The sequence below is a fragment of the Mytilus edulis genome, chromosome 14 (genome assembly GCF_963676685.1).
Source record: "Mytilus edulis chromosome 14, xbMytEdul2.2, whole genome shotgun sequence".
In the NCBI taxonomy this organism is placed as follows: domain Eukaryota; kingdom Metazoa; phylum Mollusca; class Bivalvia; order Mytilida; family Mytilidae; genus Mytilus; species Mytilus edulis.
Genome location: NC_092357.1, coordinates 65,510,175 through 65,530,213, shown reverse-complemented (window position 1 = coordinate 65,530,213; position 20,039 = coordinate 65,510,175). Strand labels below are relative to the sequence as shown.

Below are 20,039 nucleotides of genomic sequence, written 5' to 3'. Positions count from 1 at the left end.
AGACTCCTGACCTATGACAGTCCTTTATTTCAATATTTAAATTTTTATCTTCTTTATACAGCACCAATTTTTAACAGAGATTTTACGATGGAGGTCACAGTCAACGCCTGATCATATTTTATTTACAATGCTCAATTCTAAGGTAGGTGTTGTATTAGGCACATATATTTGTGTGTAATTGACAAATCATGACTTAAAGGCATTGGTATATGTGTGTTATGTGTATTTTTATGTGAATCATTTAGTGTTGGTATGTATTGTGTTTGTTTATGTATTTACAAATTATGTGTATTTTGTATGTTTATGTGCTTTATTTACAATGCTGAGATCAATTTTATGTTTGTTTATATAATGTGAAAAATTATAAAAAAAAAAATAATGAAAAGATTAGTCGAAGGGAACATGTTTGTTTGCTAAGACATAAGAAATCAAGGATAAATGGTTATTTTGAAACTGTCAAACAAATGCATGCGATTAAAAAGACAAATTTTAAGATTTTTAATAAATTTCTTTTATAAATAAATGTGGTCAAGGCTGGGATTCAGTGATGTGTATTGGAAATATAGTTTGAATGGTCAAACAGCTTCCAAAAATAGTTAGACTTTTACAAATTTTTGTTTAGGGGCCTGCTGAGATCCACCTCTGGTTGAGGAATTTTCTCGCTGTATTGAAGCCGTTGGTTGGCTATGCCTGTTTTCTGTTATTTGGTTGTGTTGTTGTCTGTTTGACACATTTCGCATTTCCATTCTCAATTTTATATTGTAATATTTTTATATATAATGTGTTTATACCAGATTCAAGGAAAATGGCCTTACCAGGTAATGATATACTAACAAAATGTAAACAAATACATGTATCAAAATATATATCAAAGGTACTTAAACATGTAAGAGGAATAAAGTATACTTGTAGATATAAGGCTACTGAGAGCATGTATGTTATCTATATATCAAAGGTACATGAAAGGAAAAAAGTATATACTCTAATTCATGTAGATATAAGGCTGCTGAGAGCATGATATTAAAGGTACTTGAAAATGTAGATATAAGGCTGGTGAGAGCATGTTGGTTAATATGTTTACAATTATGGCATAATTTGATATTTTTTATAACTGACAAATTTTTCAATAATCAAAATAATATAGTATTAAACACACGGGAGGCAGCTTTTTTCAGACCCCAACCATGCATAATATACATATATAGCATTGTCATTTGATTTATGATTTTATAAAATTCTATTGAAAATGCAACCTCCAACAATTAATTAATTTTAGTGTCTCCCAACCATTTGGCGATTCCAATAATACAATGTATACCAAAAATATTGTTCTAATGTTTACTTTTAAAAAATTACCCAGAATTCAAGAATTTAAAGAAATGTCAAATTTTGCCCTCTGTATGTATGAAATGTGTATGTCATGTAAAGGTATTATATAAACTCAATGATTAATTATTTACAAAGAGTACAACATAATCCATTGTCTACTTAATTGATGTTTTTCTCAAAATCATTGACAAAGGTCTCTCAGACTTTCAAACTTCAGGATGTTTCCTCAGATACACATCGTGAACAGGTTACCACTCATTTTCAGAACTATAGATGATCTATTTTTACAACACATTTAAAAATACCATTGAACATTCATTATCTGATTAAAGATCAACAAACTGTGGGTGCATTTAATTTTGGGGATTGCAGAAAAAATAATCTATGTTACTGTAATGTAAACTTGATTTCATGGTTTGCCAGTCCTAAGACAAATTGTCGTTTGTTTATGTGTTACATATTTGTTTTTTGTTCATTTCTTTATATAAATAAGGCCGTTAGTTTTCTTGTTTGAATTGTTTTACATTGTCTTATCGGGACCTTTTATAGCTGACTATGCGGTATGGGCTTTGCACATTGTTGAAGGCCGTACGGTGACCTATAGTTGTTAATGTCTATGTCATTTTGGTCTCTTGTGGACAGTTGTCTCATTGGCAAGCAAACCACATCTTTTTTATATTATTTTTATTTTTGAACTTTTAATAATGGTTGATCTTTACCCACAAAATTAACAAAACTTAGTACCCAACAAATTTCAATGAATCCACAGTTATATTGAATCAGATTCTGTTGATGACAGGAAATGGTGGAGTGAAAAAGAAACAACATGCACATATTAACAATTCAGACAAGTTCAATGCTACTTTTAAATGCAATGTAAATGAACAAAATTATTTTAAGGATAGGATTGATAATTTTTCCATTTCTTCTTTTGCAAATATGTATACGTGTTTAATCTTTGTCTCTGTTCAGAACCTTATGGAATGTTTTCTGAGGAATATAATGCATGACAGAACAAATGTGAAAAACTTCTTCTATGTCCTATTAGATTTATTGGGGGAGTGGGGGTTAATATTAAGGGTTAAAAATCATTGTTCTGCTATTTTCAGTCTTAGTATAGAATATCCTGGTAATTATGTATGTTAGTATATGTACACATCAAGAGCTTCAGTGATAGAAAGAAAAGTATATGAGTGACTGGGAGAAATGTTGGATCTTGTTGTTTAAACTAGAAAATATGTGATCTTTGCTTTTATCATTCATACCTGCTAACTTTTCAAAATGCCCATGGAGGTTTTTCATGCAAGATGGCTCTTATTATTCTAAAAAACCTTCAAGGGAGGCTTCAAATGTATAGTAATGTTGTGTTTTGGCTTCTTCATACTATTAAAAGCCTATAGCAATTGAAAAATTAAATGTTTTGTTTAAAATTGTACACAAAATTGCTCTTACAAAAATGCATAGGACCCTATGGGAAATGCATACAAATGACTTCTTTTAGAGAACCACTGAATGGAATGAAACCAAACATAGCATGAATGTTCCTTATGAGGTGCTGACCAAGTGTTGTTACTTTGTAGCCGATCCATCATCCAAGATGGCCTCCAGCGGAGGACTTAGTTTAACATAGGACACTATGGGGAATGCATACAAATGACTTCTTTTAGAGAACCACTGAATGGAATGAAATCAAAAATAGCACGAATGTTCCTTATGAGATGCTGACCAAGTGTTGTTACTTTGTAGCAGATTCATCATCCAAGATGGTCGCCAGTGGGGGACTTAGTTTAACATAGGACCCTATGGGTAATTCATACAAATGTCTTCTTTTAGAGAACCACTTAATGGAATGAAATCAAAAATAGCATGAATGTTCCTTATGAGATGCTGACCAAGTGTTGTTACTTTGTAGCAGATTCATCATCCAAGATGGTCGCCAGTGGGGGACTTAGTTTAACATAGGACCCTATGGGTAATTCATACAAATGCCTTCTTTTAGAGAACCACTGAATGGAATGAAATCAAAAATAGCATGAATGTTCCTTATGAGATGCTGACCAAGTGTTGTTACTACTTTGTAGCAGATTCATCATCCAAGATGGACGCCAGCAGGGGGCTTAGGACCCTATGGGAAATGCATACAAATGACTTCTTCTAGAGAACCACTGAATTGAATGAAACCAAACATAGCATGAATGTTCCTTTCCTTTATGAGGTGCTGGCCAAGTGTTGTTACTTTGTAGCCAAATTTGATCTTTTTTCATATGATTTCAAAAAGCCAAATAGAGTCAGGTGAGCAATACAGGCTCTTGAGCCTCTAGTTTTTAGCTCACCTGGCCCTAAGGGCCAAGTGAGCTTTTCCCATCTTCGTTAACTTTTACAAAATTCTTCTCCTCTGAAACTACTGGGCCAAATTTAACCAAACTTGGCCACAATCATCATTGGGGTATCTAGTTAAAAAAAATGTGTCCGGTGACCTGTCCAACCAACCAAAATGGCCACTACCATGGCTAAAAATAGCACATAGGGGTAAAAAGCAGTTTTTGGCTTATAACTCAAAAACCAAAGCATTTAGAGCAAATCAGACATGGGGTAAAATTGTTTATCAGGTCTAGATCTATCTGCCCTTAAATTTTCAGATGAATCGGACAACCTGTTGTTGGGTTGCTGCCCCTGATTTGGTAATTTTAAGGAAATTTTGCTGTTTTTGGTTATTATCTTGAATATTATTATAGATAGAGATAAACTGTAAACGGTAATAATGTTCAGCAAAGTAAGATTTACAAATAAGTCAACCTGACCGAAATGGTCAGTTGACCCCTCTAGGAGTTATTGCCCTTTATAGTCAATTTTTAACCATTTTTCGTAAATCTTAGTTATCTTTTACCAAAATCTTCTCCTCTTAAACTACTGAGCCAAATTAATCCAAACTTGGCCACAATTATCTTTGGGGTATCTAGTTTAAAAAATGTGTCCGGTGACCCGGCCATTAAATCAAGATGGCCGCCACAGCTAAAAATAGAACATAGGGGGTAAAATGCAATTTTTGGCTTATAACTCAAAATCCAAAGCATTTAGAGCAAGTCTGACATGGGGTAAAATTGTTATCAGGTCAAGATCTATCTGCCCTGAAATTTTCAGATGAATCAGACAACCTGTTGTTAGGTTGCTGCCCCTGAATTGGTATTTTTAAGGAAATGTTGCTGTTTTTGGTTATTATCTTGAATATTATTATAAATAGAGATAAACTGTAAACAGCAATAATGTTCAGCAAAGTAAGATTTACAAATAAGTCAACATGACCGAAATGGTCAATTGACTCCCTAAGTTATTGTCCTTTATAGTCAATTTTTATCAATTTTCATAAAATTTGTAAATTTCTATTAACATTTTCCACTGAAACTACTGGGCCAAGTTCATTATAGATTGAGATAATTGTAAGCAGCAAGACTGTTTAGTAAAGTAAGATGTACAAACACATCACCATCACCAAAACACAATTTTTTCATGAATCCATTTGCTTCCTTTGTTTAATATTCACATAGACCAAGGTGAGCCACACAGGCTCTTTAGAGCCTCTAGTTTTATCGTACCAATTAATTATTATTTTAATTTGCTGCTTTCCATATAATATGCATGCAATATTTTTTGCTGGATGTTAAGCTACCAACAGTGGTTAAATTCTTCTTATTTGTTAATTCATATGTTATTTTCCTTTCAGATTCAGCCTCAGTTACAAATGACATGTTCACAATTACACAAGAGAGCAGAAAGAATAGGTTGTATGTTAATGGAGAAAGGAAGATTAAATACTGGAGATCATGTTGCTCTGATTTACTCTCCAGGTAAGGGGCCATCTCAAAATAGCATAATACTGGAGATCATGTGGCTCTGATTTACTCTCCAGGTAAGGGGCCATCTCAAAATAGCATAATACTGGAGATCATGAGGCTCTGATTTACTCTCCAGGTAAGGGGCCATCTCAAAAAAGTATAATACTGGAGATCATGTTGCTCTGATTTACCCTCCAGGTAAGGGGCCATCTCAAAAAAGTATAATACTGGAGATCATGTGGCTCTGATTTACCCTCCAGGTAAGGGGCCATCTCAAAATAGCATAATACTGGAGATCATGAGGCTCTGATTTACTCTCCAGGTAAGGGGCCATCTCAAAAAAGTATAATACTGGAGATCATGTGGCTCTGATTTACTCTCCAGGTAAGGGGCCATCTCAAAATAGCATAATACTGGAGATCATGTGGCTCTGATTTACTCTCCAGGTAAGGGGCCATCTCAAAATAGCATAATACTGGAGATCATGAGGCTCTGATTTACTCTCCAGGTAAGGGGCCATCTCAAAAAAGTATAATACTGGAGATCATGTTGCTCTGATTTACCCTCCAGGTAAGGGGCCATCTCAAAAAAGTATAATACTGGAGATCATGTTGCTCTGATTTACCCTCCAGGTAAGGGGTTAAAAGTTTTTACAAGGTTGTATAAATTCCTGACAGTGAAAGATGTCAATCCTAAGTCTTTTGTACATAAAACATAATTTTATGTCTAAAAAGTATACTAGCCTGACTTCAATTCTAAATACTTTTAAAAAATAATGTCCCCTTATATCAAGGTCCAGTAGAATCCGTAAACTTGATTGGATTTTGACATGGTTTTCAAAAAACCAAAGCTCCATGTTAACACTTTCATCTAGACATTAAACAAAGTAAGATAATTTGTGTTCGCAATGTTTTTCAGCAGGAAATACAAAAGAATTTTTTCAGTAAACCAGGACTCGTCTTCAGCTTATTAAGCATGAATCACAGTCAACCAGGAACCTCATATTTTTCAGAGTAAATCTAAAAAATGTTCATTTATTGATAATTTAGGTTCGTTTACTTAGATTCTAATTGATTTTCACAATGTCTATTCAGGTATAGAATTGATAGCTGCTTTCTATGGTTGTTTATATGTGGGTTGTGTTCCCGTGACGATACGACCGCCCCATCCACAGAATATTGCTACAACATTACCAACAGTTAAAATGATAGTTGAAGTTAGCAAAGCATCAGCTATATTGACCAGTTCTTTGGTACTCAAGCTGATGAAATCAAAGGTTTGTGTAACTATTTAGTGCCATGTGACATTGAAAGGGTAATTTATGCTAAAGGGACATAAGTCGAAAATAAACTTAACATGGTTAAAAAACAAAACAGTAAAAACAGACATACAATAGCACACAAAACACAACATAGAAACAGGATTATAGGTACGATAAGTGAAACATGTCCACTATCATTATTTTGTGAAACAATCAACCTTCACCCTTCAAAAATGTTTGCTTTTATTTAGATATCTTTTCCGGTTAAGACAAATGATCATTTTTAATACAAGCCTGATGCTTTAAATATTAAAATTTAACTGTCTTGAGTGGACAAATATCATAACACACTTATTGCAGTGATGGAATCTATATTTATACCACATGTATTTATTTCTCAAATAAGATTAACCAGTTTGCCATCAATTATGGAAACCAAGTTAAATGACTCCAACTCAATACATCATAATACAAAATATCTGACGCCATAATGGAAAAGTGATTGTTGTATGCATGATGTCAATAGTTCAAGCAGGACAGATTCTCGGGTCAACCGGGAATAGCAATAAGGTGTATGGAAAACTATTGAACAAAATGCATTCTGCTACAAAATAATATTTGTTGGAACTTTGGGAAAGATAGAATGTTTTCCTTCATATTGGTACCCAGTGTGCTTACTTGTCAAACATGTCCAATTCAAGAGAAAAAAATCAGGAGAGTTAGAAGACATTTTTTAAGTTTCACCATCCATACTTGCCCTTGCGTTCCTTCTTTAAAAATTTTCCTGAAATAGCCTTTTTACGATGATTTAAATGGAAACCTCAATCAATCCTATCTTTCACATAAATAATTCTTTTTTTTACTTCAGGAAGCCACCTCTATTGTGGAACCAAAGTCATGGCCTTCATTTATAGACACAGATGATTTAAGCAAGAAGAAAATCCAAGCCATTTACCGAGCACCTACTCCAGAAATGATTTGTTATCTGGACTTCAGTGTTTCTACTACAGGGATGTTGGCAGGTGTTAAGGTAAAGAAAATGGCCCTTTATATATTATTTCCGGAAATTCCAAGGGAGTTAGTGATATGGAGGCAAAACAGAAAAAAATACATTGCAAAGTTTATATAAAAAAAAATTTCTAGAAATTGAATATAAAAATAAACTTGTTACTGAATGAATTATCAATGTTCTTTGATCAAGAGTTCTCAGTCTTGGAGATAACTTTATACATTGAAACAGTGTCAAACTTTCAACAAAATTAAGAAGCCCAGCAACAACTACATGTACTCTCAATATTTTTAACATGCATCCCTGGATAAATATTCTGATTTGTCATTTTCTAGTTTTTCAAGTAGTTTAACACTCATACATTTTATATAAAATATTGCATATTCCTATAAATGATAAAATATGTTTTTTTTTTGTAGATGTCTCATGCAGCTGCAACTGCCCTTTGCAGAGCAATCAAACTTCAATGTGAATTTTACCCTTCAAGGGATGTAACACTGTGTTTAGATCCATATTGTGGATTAGGTTTTGTTCTATGGTGTCTCACTAGGTGAGTAGTGATATTCTACAGGATTATGGGTAATTTCAATGTGTAAATCAAAATGAAAAATAACATTATGCAATTGGTTGAATATATGTTGGTTAGTGTTTTTTTAATTAAAAGCATGGTCTTGAAAATTAATATTTGCTGCCTATCTGTTTAGAATGCAACATTTAAGAGAGGAAGTAAGAGAAAAGATTGGTCAGCTCAAAGTCAGAAAAATATGTCTGGTAGAGTGAACAATAGATATAAGATGTCGTATGAGTACCAAAGAGACAACTCTCCCTCCATATCACAATTCTATGTTGTGTCATGTGTACTATTGTTTGTCTGTTTGTCTTTTTCATTTTTGCCATGGCGTTGTCAGTTTATTTAGATTTATGAGTTTGACTGTCCCTCTGGTATCTTTCGTCCCTCTTTTATGAAAGTAAACCATTATGGGTCAAAGTACAGTCTTCAACACAGAGTCTTGGCTCATAGCGAACTATGAAGGGCTCCAAAACTGGAAAACCAAATCAAATCTATTTAAAAAACAAGAAACACTTATGAACCACATCAACAAACCACAACTGAACATCAGGTTCCTGACGTAGGACAGGTGTACACAAATGCAGCGGGTTTAAATGTTCTAATAGGTACCAACCTTCACCCTTACCTGAAACAATAGTGTAACATCACAGCATGCATGTTTTTAATCTTGCTCCTTCTTGTGGGTTAATTTTGTTTTACAGTGTTTCAATAAATCAGATGTCATTTGTATTTTCACACCATTGTAAAAACACCCATGCAAGTTTGATAAGATGAACTGTTGGATAACAAAATCTTTTCTCTAGTGAATGAATTAATTCTAATAACTGATTATTTTTATTTCAGTATATATTCAGGTCATCATTCCATACTGATAGCTCCGTCAGAAGTAGAAACAAATCCAGCTGTGTGGCTCACTGCTGTTAGTAATTATAAAGGTAAACAAGTAAATATTATTGTACAGCAACCTTGCAACATAAGATGAACCAAAAAGAGAGGGCATCTTTATTTTCATGGATAGATGCCTGTATCATATAAGCTACAATCCAGTAGATAAATTGAAGATAATGTAAATGGTGTGGACAGCACTAATTTTTACATTTGGATGTTAAGTAACCTACCCTCATCATCATCATTATCTTGTTTAACATGGTTTTAGATAACTTCATCATACATGAACAAATTGAGAAGTTATTCTTTGGATTCTAAAAATAATTACAAATACTAAATTTAACAAAATCAATATTTGATTGGAATAGAAATTGACTGTATGCAAATGAATATCATCAATACATCTGTTAACCTATTTCTGGTTAAAAAAAATCATTTGGCAAAATCCATGAAGTCTGTAACTGTTTAAAAATTGTGCTGGTATAAGAGTCCTACAAAAAGTACCAAATTGATTATTCAAAATCATTTAATGAATGGCTGTTATTTATTTTGAATTTATTGAACCATAAAATTAATTTTTGACTCTTCACATTGAATAATCTGCGAAGCCGATTATGTTAAATTTGAAGAGTCAAAATTAATTTTATGGTTCAATACATTCAAAATAAATTATTGCCATTCATTATAAATAAATGTCTCAAAGATGTATATTAATACGAATAACAACATACACAGATGTTTGCGTATGAATACACAACGTTAGAGTGGGGGTGTCGCCATAAAATTGATAACATTGAAAATAAAGCTAATTCTTTTAACCAATCAGAAGGTAGATAATACACCAATCAAAGTCTTATACTTATGTGCATATGCATCAGGTTGGTTTCTATTTGAAATAGCTAATTTTGATTATTTATTTTGTGTGTAGTTCGTGATACATTTTGTTCGTATGGTGTGATGGAGTTGTGTACGAGAGGATTAGGAACATCTACAGCCACATTAAAGGTGAGTTTTTGTATCTTTCTATAAATTTTTTTTTGACATTTTAACATGATTTTGGATAATCCTGGACAAATGAAGTGTCAAAGAAAAAGGGGAGTAATTGTAAACCATGTTAAAACTTCTGATGCTAAAAAAATTATGATCCAAATGGGAGAGGGGGAGTATTGACCTCTCATACCCTTAACTACATACTAAATAAGCCACTATGAGATTTTAGATCACTTCTGCAGTGATTACTAGATTGTCAATTCTGAGATTTTATATCTGGTCTGAAAAGACTAAAGATACCATAATAAATGTATTGAAGACACCAAAATATAAGCACTCAAAATACTCGAAGATAAGGGCTATTCCAGAAAAAAATGTAGGGGGGGGGGGGGGGGTTGGAAGGCAGTTTTTGTCAGCACCCGCCACCCAGACAATTGTAATTGAGTATTATAGTGCATTATAGTGTGAAAAGTTGCTCTGATTCCCATCACCCATGTATTATTAATATAATGTGCCTTCCAACTCCCCATACATTTTTTTCTGGAATAGCCCTAACAAGAAACATAGGAGCAAGTAAAAAGATACTTTATCAAACAAATCAGCAGTTTTAAATCTATCCTTTTAATCTTTCAGGCACGTGGTGTGAATTTATCATGTGTGCGTACCTGTTGTGTGATATCAGAGGAGCGTCCAAGGATCCAGCTAACCACATCTTTTACCAAATTATTTGCCAATCTTGGTCTTTCTCTGAGAGCTGTCAGTACTAGTTTTGGTTGTAGGGTCAACTTAGGCATGTGCTTACAAGTAAGTATGCTAATGTGTAAATTCAGAAATTGATGCTTGAATTTATTATTGTGAATCACTGATTACTCATGAGGTGGACAGAAGCTTGATCATAATCAAAAGCTAGTATCTAGAAGGAAATTTTGTAAAAATTTATTTCCTGGTTTTTCCTATACTACTTATTAATGGACAGAAGCTTCTTACAATCAAAAGATAGTATCAAGAGGAAAATGTCAAAATTATCTAATTTATCATTTATTCATTCAATAAATTTATATTTCAACTGTTTTATAAATTTATAGATTTGATTGCATACTGTTTTCATGTCTTACAAGCATAATAAAACTATAAAAAAAAAACTTAAAAGCTATTGGATGTACTTGAATATGTGAGATCGGAAAGGGACGATAAATGGCTGACCTGTGTTAAGAGAGAGCCATATCTCTTGCATGTTAAAGACACCCTTGTAGATTTCGAAAAATAGCAGGCTAATGCTGCGAAAAGGCAGCACTCCCACCCGCAAAGTGGAAAGGGATTGATATAAGTTGCAAAACTTGTTTCCCAATCTTCTATAAATAAATATGTTTAAATTAAACTAAAATATGTGAGAATATATGCCCAATTATTTTTTTTTTACATTGTAAATGTTACTGTTACAGGGAGCTTCGTGTCCTAATTGTACCACAGTATATGTTGATATGAGGGCCCTCAGGAATGATAGAGTTACCCTGGTGGAGAAAGGAAGTCCTCATAGTCTCTGTGTAATGGAGTCAGGCAAGGTTTGTATTAGGGAGCAACAATTTGATATTTTTTTGGATGGTTTGCAAAGATATTTATAGACTAAATAATTATTTTCTGTTAGTTTTCACCATAGCAAATTTGTGATGTGTTAATTTCCTCAACCCAAAATGTTGGTCAGAAAAAATTACTGAAGCATTCCTTAAAGTGTTGTTGTTATATGACATTCTACATTTTTTGTACACAACTTTTTCATGCATTTTGTGTAGCAAAATATTTATTTTTTGGTCTGTCGTATGTAAAAATATTTTCTTTCTTACACAGGCCATGATATTCATTTCTAGAATTAGAATTTAGCTGCAAAATGATATTTTTTGCTTTAAGTTTGATATCTGTTTCAGCTTCTGCCTGGAGTAAAAGTTGTGATAGCTAACCCAGATACAAAAGGACAGTGTGCAGATTCACATTTAGGAGAGGTAAGATTCTATATCATTATACCCCATGAACAAACACCTTCTTTTCCTTATTTATGATTGTCCAGTACCATCAAGTATTAAGAACATAATTGGAAGGAAAGTGTTTTTTTTTAAACTTGTATGAGATCATTTCATGTAGAAAAGAAAATGAGGAACAACTTTTTAGGGGGATTGGGAGGACATGTACAAATATCAGAATATTATAATTTGTGTTTCCTACATATGGAATTGCCTCATTTTAAATGTTGATATATCTGATCTTTTAATAATTAAATTCATTTAAAACTTATATCATATAAATGACTGAATTTAATTTTCGTAATACAGATGACTTGACATGTGTTTATCCAAACTCTGAAAGTATGTGTTAAAATCTAGAATTATTGTAAAACAAATTATTTCAGATCTGGGTACACAGCCCCCATAATGCAGCAGGATATTCCAGTATCTATGGTGATGATTCCCTTCATGGCGACCATTTTGATTCCCGTCTAGCTACAGGAGATATCCATACATCCTATGCCAGGACGGGTTATTTGGGATTTGTCCGCCGAACAGATCTGACACAAAGTGATGGAGGTAAATACACTGATACACTAGATTCTAATTATTCCATTTTAGTGTTATAAGTACAATTACTCTGACTACATCAATTGATATGATTTTAGGGAGAGGGGATTACTTAAAACAATTCCATATTGCTTAGAGTTAGAATTTTTGAATTAAGGAGAGGGGAAGGAACAAAAACTATTGAAGAACTGCATAATAGATCTTGGCAAAGATATAGCTTTCTTTTATTGTGAAAATACTGATATTTTCAATTTTTTTTTGAAAAAGTGAAGATGAGATCATTTTATAGCCCTTTATTTAATTGATTCTTAAAAGTAGCTGGAGAATCTATTTTTGTTGATTTTATAAGAACCTGTCAGCAGGTTTTGAAATGAAAAATAAAAATGTAAGAAGAAAACCATGCACATTTTCAACATTAACGATTATTTTTCAGGTCGCCATGATGCCATTTTTGTTGTTGGCTCATTAGATGAGACTGTGATGCTGAGAGGAATGAGATATCATCCCATAGATATAGAAACTAGTGTTCTACGTTCTCATAGGAAGATCTGTGAATGGTAAGATTTACATTATAGAAACTAGTGTTCTACGTTCTCATAGGAAGATCTGTGAATGGTAAGATTTACATTATAGAAACTAGTGTTCTACATTCTCATAGGAAGATCTGTGAATGGTAAGATTTACATTATAGAAACTAGTGTTCTACGTTCTCATAGGAAGATCTGTGAATGGTAAGATTTACATTATAGAAACTAGTGTTCTACATTCTCATAGGAAGATCTGTGAATGGTAAGATTTACATTATAGAAACTAGTGTTCTATGTTCTCATAGGAAGATCTGTGAATGGTAAGATTTACATTATAGAAACTAGTGTTCTACGTTCTCATAGGAAGATCTGTGAATGGTAAGATTTACATGATAAAAAACAAGTGTTCTACGTTCTCATAGGAAGATCTGTGAATGGTAAGATTTACATGATAAAAAGCAAGTGTTCTACGTTCTCATAGGAAGATCTGTGAATGGTAAGATTTACATTATAGAAACAAGTGTTCCACGTTCTCATAGGAAGATCTGTGAATAGTAAGATTTACATTATAGAAACTAGTGTTCTACATTCTCATAGGAAGATCTTTGAATGGTAAGATTTACATTATAGAAACTAGTGTTCTACGTTCTCATAGGAAGATCTGTGAATGGTAAGATTTAGCATGAAAAAAATTTACATTTTATATGTTTTAACCTCTACCTCTTTGTTTCATGAATAAATGTTTGCAAAAGAGGGACGAAAGATACCAGAGGGACAGTCAAACTCATAAATCGAAAATAAACTGACAATGCCATGGCTAAAAAAAAAAAAAAAAGAAGAAACAAACAAACACTAATACACATGACACAACATAGAAAACTAAAGAATAAGCAACACTAAAAAGCACATGTATAAAACAAAGTTAGAAATATCATAAGACAATGAAAATTTACAGTGGAAGAAAGATACGTCGGGGAGAAAAAGAAACCAAAGACAAAGCGCAAAGCATGTTACTTTATAAAAATAAGGACCAGAAGACATCAAAGAGACAATAAAAAAAAACAAGTCAAAAGAAAATAGAAACGGAAAGTACCATGATAAAACAACAAACTATGGTTGACAAATCACAAAAAAAAATTAAAGGCCAAACAACATTAGCCTAATTTCCAAATGGATGTATTTTCATATGTGGCACATGTTTGCTTGCTCAAAATTGGTTTAAAAGTTCAAAGGGTCCATTGTGAAAAAGTTCAAAGGGTCCATTGTGAAAAATTTTGATGCCAAAATACCAATGCAAATTTGTATGAGCACTAAAAATCAGTACGAAGAATAACTTTGTATTTTATCATATTTTTTTTTCAGTGCTGTGTTTACATGGACTAATCTACTAGTGGTTGTAGTTGAACTGGAAGGACATGAAAATGAGGCTCTTGACCTTGTTCCCTTGGTAACCAATGTGACATTAGAAGAACATTATCTAATTGTTGGTGTTGTTGTAGTTGTTGATCCAGGTGTCATCCCCATCAACTCCCGAGGAGAGAAACAACGCATGCATCTACGTGACGGTTTCCTGGCTGACCAGCTTGATCCGATCTACGTCGCCTATAATATGTAATGACACCATCTATGTCACTTATGATATGTAATGACACCATCTTTGTCACCTATTATATGTAACATTACGAAGAAATAATCACACATACAAGAAATTCAAGAATTGACTGTTTGGTTCATTCTTTCCATTATGGTTGATTCATGTCTCAATTGAAGCTTACATGCTATCATTAAAAGTGCGCCGAATACGGCAAGCTATGTCGTCTATAATATGTAGTGACACAATCTATGTCAACTATTATATGTAACATTTCGAAGAAATAACCATTAACCAGAGTTCTTGAAATCTTTTTTCCCCTGGTGGTCCTTGAGGGAAATATGCTGGTATTTGCTATTATTTCTATTGCAAAATACTGAATTTGCGCAGATCCAATGCAAATTTTGGTGGTCAACACCATAAGACCACAATTTTTTGAGAACTCTGCATTAACATACAAGAAAATCAAGTTTTATTTGTTTCTTGGCTGACCAGCTTGACCCTATCTATGTTGCCTATTATATGTAACATTACGAAGAAATAATCATTAACCAGAGTTCTTGAAATCTTTTTTCCCCTAGAGGTCCTTGAGGGAAATATGCTGGTATTTGCTATTATTTAAATTTTGGTGGTCAAAAGACTCAAAACCGTAAGATCACATTTTCAAGAACTCTGCATTAACATACTAGAAAATCAAGAATTTGCCTGTTTAACAATTGATTTGTTAGCATTTATTAGTGTATCATGTCTAATTGAAGCTTACGCTGTCTTTAAAAGTGCACAGAACATGGCAAGCTTATAGGAAAAGAGTTCTGGAGTTGGTTTCACAAAAAAAGTAGCAATTTATGAACAATTCAATATACTTAAGATCAATCTTAGTCGTAAGTTTTTGTGTGAATCCGACTCCTGGTTATAGTTTCTTTATTGTGTATTTCAAATACACAAATCTTTGAAAAATCATCCCGTTCTTCAATATAGTAGATCTGAAGTTAAGCATATTATTTCTTTATTAACTTTGCAAATATGATGTGAGTTAATTCCCTTTATTGTACTTCCTGTTAGGAAAACAGCAATGCAATCCCACCTAAATGTTATCATTCCCTGATCATTGTTATCAAGTATAAGTTAGTATGCATGCATAGACAGATTGTAGATAATATGAACATAATTTAGAAATGTTAAACCAGATAGATTAGGATATCTTATAAAGATTTTATTGCCATTCTGATTTTAAACCTTACATTTTGTATTTGGATGAAGAGAGTTGATTATGATATACTGTGGGTTATTCCATTTAAATGTGTGTGGGAGGGTATACATAGAAAGGGATTTTCAAAATATCCCTACAACCAAGAACCATTATTTAAAATAATTTTGCATAAGATAATAGACACATACTGAAGGAAGACCCATCACCCACATTCAATAATTAAACTTCCCTTCCTACCCTCCCTTATTCCTTTTAATGGAATAGCCCTGATGAAAACTGTTAAAGAAATTTTAGTAAACAAAATACATGTACATGTAAGAGGCCAGTATGTTAGAGGTGTGTACAGTCTGAAGGTTAGATTTTGACAAATTCATGTTAAAATATATTTTCAAGAAACAGTATTGTTAAGAATTTGGGCATTTTGTTTTTTCTTTATTTTCTTGTAACTTTTGAAAATTCTTTTTGACAAGAAATTAGTACTGCAAGCCAGTTCCTAAGAATCAATAATGCTAAGTATAAAATAAATACAGTTTTTGAATGAAAATTAGATTTTTTTTTATACATCGCAGGAAAGAGATGTCACCTTCATTTGTGAGGAAAAGAGAAAGTGTATGTATACAAAAAGTCTAATAGAAATATACTAACCAATACATTTTGTTATTCAGTTTTTTCTGCTATTCAACAATGGAGCTGTTATTTTATATTAACCCAAAAATAAAACCAAGAATTTTATAATATGTTTACTTAGTTTTGTTATCCACACAGAAATAGTGCTTTAGTTTAATATATTTGTTTTTGTTTTTTTGTATAATTTGTTAAAACTTATGTAAAATATATTCAAGCTATATTTTGAATTTCTTTTTTCGTTTTTTTCTTTTTACTTATAAAAACTTCTTTGGAAAAAAATAACAGAGATGAAGAATATAATATACAATAAAACTGAGGTCCTGAAACGTCTTTGACCCATTCATGTAATAAAAGGTCCTCTGATTATTAAAATTTCAGTGGAAATCTGTTTTGATTGAATAATAACAGTAGATAAAAGACCATAGTTTATTTGTGATTTTTGTTACTAATTTTCATGGGTATAGGTGAACCACAAAATTTAAGTGTTCAGCAAAAAGAACAAATGGTTTTCATGAATAATTTTTCAAAACCATGAAATCAAGTCTCAACAAGCACACAGTTTATTCGAAATTAACAGAAATTTAAATCAACAATGAAAAATAAAAATAGAAATATGATAGCTAATTAACCTACCTAAAACATGACTTCATTTTAGAGGTGTGCATAATAAACGTAAATATGTAGAATGACTACATTTCAGTTTTTGTCGAGCCTGCAACTTTTGTTGCAGAAAGCTCGACATAGGGATAGTGATCCGGCGGCGGCGGCGGCGGTGTTAGCTAACTTCTTAAAAGCTTTATATTTTAGAAGGTGGAAGACCTGGATGCTTCATACTTTGTATATAGATACCTCATGTTACGAAGTTTCCGTCAGTCACATGTCCAATGTCCTTGACCTCATTTTCATGGTTCAGTGACCACTTGAAAAAAAAGTTCAGATTTTTTGTAATGTTGAATTCTCTCTTATTATAAGTAATAGGATAACTATATTTGATATGTGCGTACCTTGAAAGGTCCTCATGTCTGTCAGACAGTTTTCACTTGACCCTGACCTCATTTCATGGATCAGTGAACAAGGTTAAGTTTTGGTGGTTAAGGCCATATCTCAGATACTACAAGCAATAGGGCTAGTATATTCGGTGTATGGAAGGACTGTAAGGTGTACATGTCCAACTGGCAGGTGTCATCTGACCTTGACCTCATTTTCATGGTTCAGTGGTTATAGTTAAATTTTTGTGTTTTGGTCTGTTTTTCTCATACTATATGCAATAGGTCTACTATATTTGTTGTATGGAATGATTGTAAGGTGTACCTATCTAGCGGGCAGATGTCATGTGACCTTGACCTCATTTTCATGGTTCAGTGGTCAAAGTTAAGTTTTTGAGTTTTGGTCTTTTTATCTAATACTATATGCCGTAGGTCATCTATATTTGGTGTATGGAAATATTTTATGATCTTTATGTCAGTCGCGCAGGTTTTATTTGACCGTGACCTCATTTTCACGGTTCATTGCACAGTGTTAAGTTTCTGTGTTTTGGTCTATTTTTCTTAAACTATAAGTAATAGGTCAACTATATATGTTGTATAGAAGCATTGTTAGCTGTACATGTCTGCCTGGCATGGTTCATCTGACCTTGACCTCATTTTCAAGGTTCATTGGTCTTTGTTTAGTTATCTTGGTTAATGTTAAGTTTATGTGACAGTTGTATTAAAGCTTAGCTTTATACTTAGGACTATCAACATAATATCAATGATTAGTATAGAAGGCGAGACATTTCAGCGTGTGCACTCTTGTTTTACCATATTAACAGAACTGTTGTGTGTGATCAGTTTTTATTTATTTCAGAAAAATGTCGTATAAGCCTGTTAAGGTAATTGAGAAAAGTAAGGTCTAGATTACGACTTTCCTGTTCACTTTTGCTTAACCTATGTTTAATTTTCATAGAATTATCAGGGTAGTTCTAAAAATCTTCAAAAACCAAGAAAATGGTCAACCTTTTCAAATTGTATTCTAGAAATTTGTACCATGACATTTTTTATATTATTTATTTTATAACAGAAACAGATTACATTTGTTATTTACAGTACAATACTTGAACTTTTATGTTAATATTTGAATATGTATCTTATTTGATAATTACTAAGTAAGCTTGAAAAAAAGAAAAATTTGAAATTATTATAGTTTTGATATTGGATCTGATTTTCTTTTGATATTTTCATCTCAAGAATTACATAAACTAATCATTTTCTCTCAAAGCTGTCTCTAACATCAATATTTTAAAGAGTCTTTTTATTATACCCATTATCTGGGCTTAATTTAAATAGTGTGAATCTGAGCTTAACATTTATTTGATAATTTTACTGAGCTTTTTTAGATTCACTTCGTTCATTTAACATTTCAATGATTCTAGCATTTATACACCATTGGCCTTTTTAGGTTCACTTTGTTCATATAACACTTCAAAATTTGTAGTATTTATAGATTCTTGGCTTTCAAATTTGTGTGAGCTTGGCTGATGAAGGTAAATCTAGAAAAAGCATTGTTGACATACCAAATTTATAGTTTTTTCGTAAATAATGCAACCAGAATGTATTATTTACAGCAGTTACAAAATTGTTTAAATTTTTGAGTTATTGAAAACAAGTTAACATGCCCCCCACTGTTCAGAAATATTTTGTCCCCAAATTTACTTCATAAAGTTTGTTTGTTTTTACACATGTATTAATGTATGTAAGTAAATATTTCAGTAAATACTTGTATAAAGTAAACATTAATGTGTAGCAAAGCTATTCTTTTTAAAAGTGCTGTGTAATATTTTTGTACATAGATCATTTCTTATTTGTGTACAATGTATGTGTGGTGAGTGTGCAAAAGTGATTTGTGTATTCAAGTGTGCATATGTGAATATGAGCATGATAAAAATTGATGTGCAATATTTTTTATACATTAGTCTTATTGTTAAATAATTAATAGGGACTGTTCCAAGATATTGATTTTGAGTGCTTTTGACCATGTCCACTAAACAACAGTGAATGAAGTCAAAATTCAAATGTCATAAATAGTTATTAAATCTGTGTATTGAATTGTTATAGAATGGAAACCAGTCAAAAGAGAAAAAATATTATTTATGAGTTAACAACCAATGTAAGTTCAATTGTAAATTATTTTTACTTCAAAACTCACGATCTTTAAAGCAGTAACACTCATACTATTCAATGCAATCATAATTTATTTGAATTAAGGAAACAAATATTCCTTAGAAGAAAAAAAAAAAGGATCTGTTACTTGACTTCTGTAACTGATTCTAATTTGTTTAACAATATATTCTTTTCATAGGGAAAAACAGCTCAATATTTTGAAACAGTCCCTTTATTTTTCACTCAAATAAAATGCAATCTTTTTCAATTGGATGAATTACTGTATAACTGTATGAAACTACAACAAAACACAATAGCTGCAGTATCCTGGTTATCCAATGGCTTAAAAATAAAAAAACATATTGAAATATTAGTAAGTTGTAGTAACACATTTTATCAATATGCATTTTGTTTAAATCCAAGTACCATACTGATTTCTTCTGCAAACAAAACTGAACCAATCCAAGATGTGTCCACTTCTCACCATTTTTAAAAAATC

The 20,039-nt window shown here is 32.2% G+C and overlaps 1 protein-coding gene across 10 annotated transcripts in view; it reads left to right on the top strand.

Annotated features, from left to right (window-relative positions):
• Nucleotides 1–14,665, top strand: part of LOC139503847 (disco-interacting protein 2 homolog C-like) — a 104,358-nt gene extending 89,693 nt beyond the window's left edge. For 9 of the 10 annotated variants that reach the window (XM_071293795.1, XM_071293793.1, XM_071293796.1 and 6 more), the window contains 13 exons: nucleotides 62–142; nucleotides 5,051–5,174; nucleotides 6,257–6,438; nucleotides 7,292–7,453; nucleotides 7,852–7,982; nucleotides 8,847–8,938; nucleotides 9,820–9,896; nucleotides 10,515–10,685; nucleotides 11,324–11,443; nucleotides 11,804–11,878; nucleotides 12,283–12,457; nucleotides 12,882–13,005; nucleotides 14,338–14,665. In XM_071293795.1, coding sequence (XP_071149896.1) covers nucleotides 62–142; nucleotides 5,051–5,174; nucleotides 6,257–6,438; nucleotides 7,292–7,453; nucleotides 7,852–7,982; nucleotides 8,847–8,938; nucleotides 9,820–9,896; nucleotides 10,515–10,685; nucleotides 11,324–11,443; nucleotides 11,804–11,878; nucleotides 12,283–12,457; nucleotides 12,882–13,005; nucleotides 14,338–14,590 — 1,767 coding nt within the window. In that variant the 3' untranslated portion in view covers nucleotides 14,591–14,665. The remainder of the gene's footprint in view (nucleotides 1–61; nucleotides 143–5,050; nucleotides 5,175–6,256; nucleotides 6,439–7,291; nucleotides 7,454–7,851; nucleotides 7,983–8,846; nucleotides 8,939–9,819; nucleotides 9,897–10,514; nucleotides 10,686–11,323; nucleotides 11,444–11,803; nucleotides 11,879–12,282; nucleotides 12,458–12,881; nucleotides 13,006–14,337) is intronic. The other variant, XM_071293792.1, reaches the window with a different exon arrangement.
• Nucleotides 14,666–20,039: the final 5,374 nt, after the last annotated feature.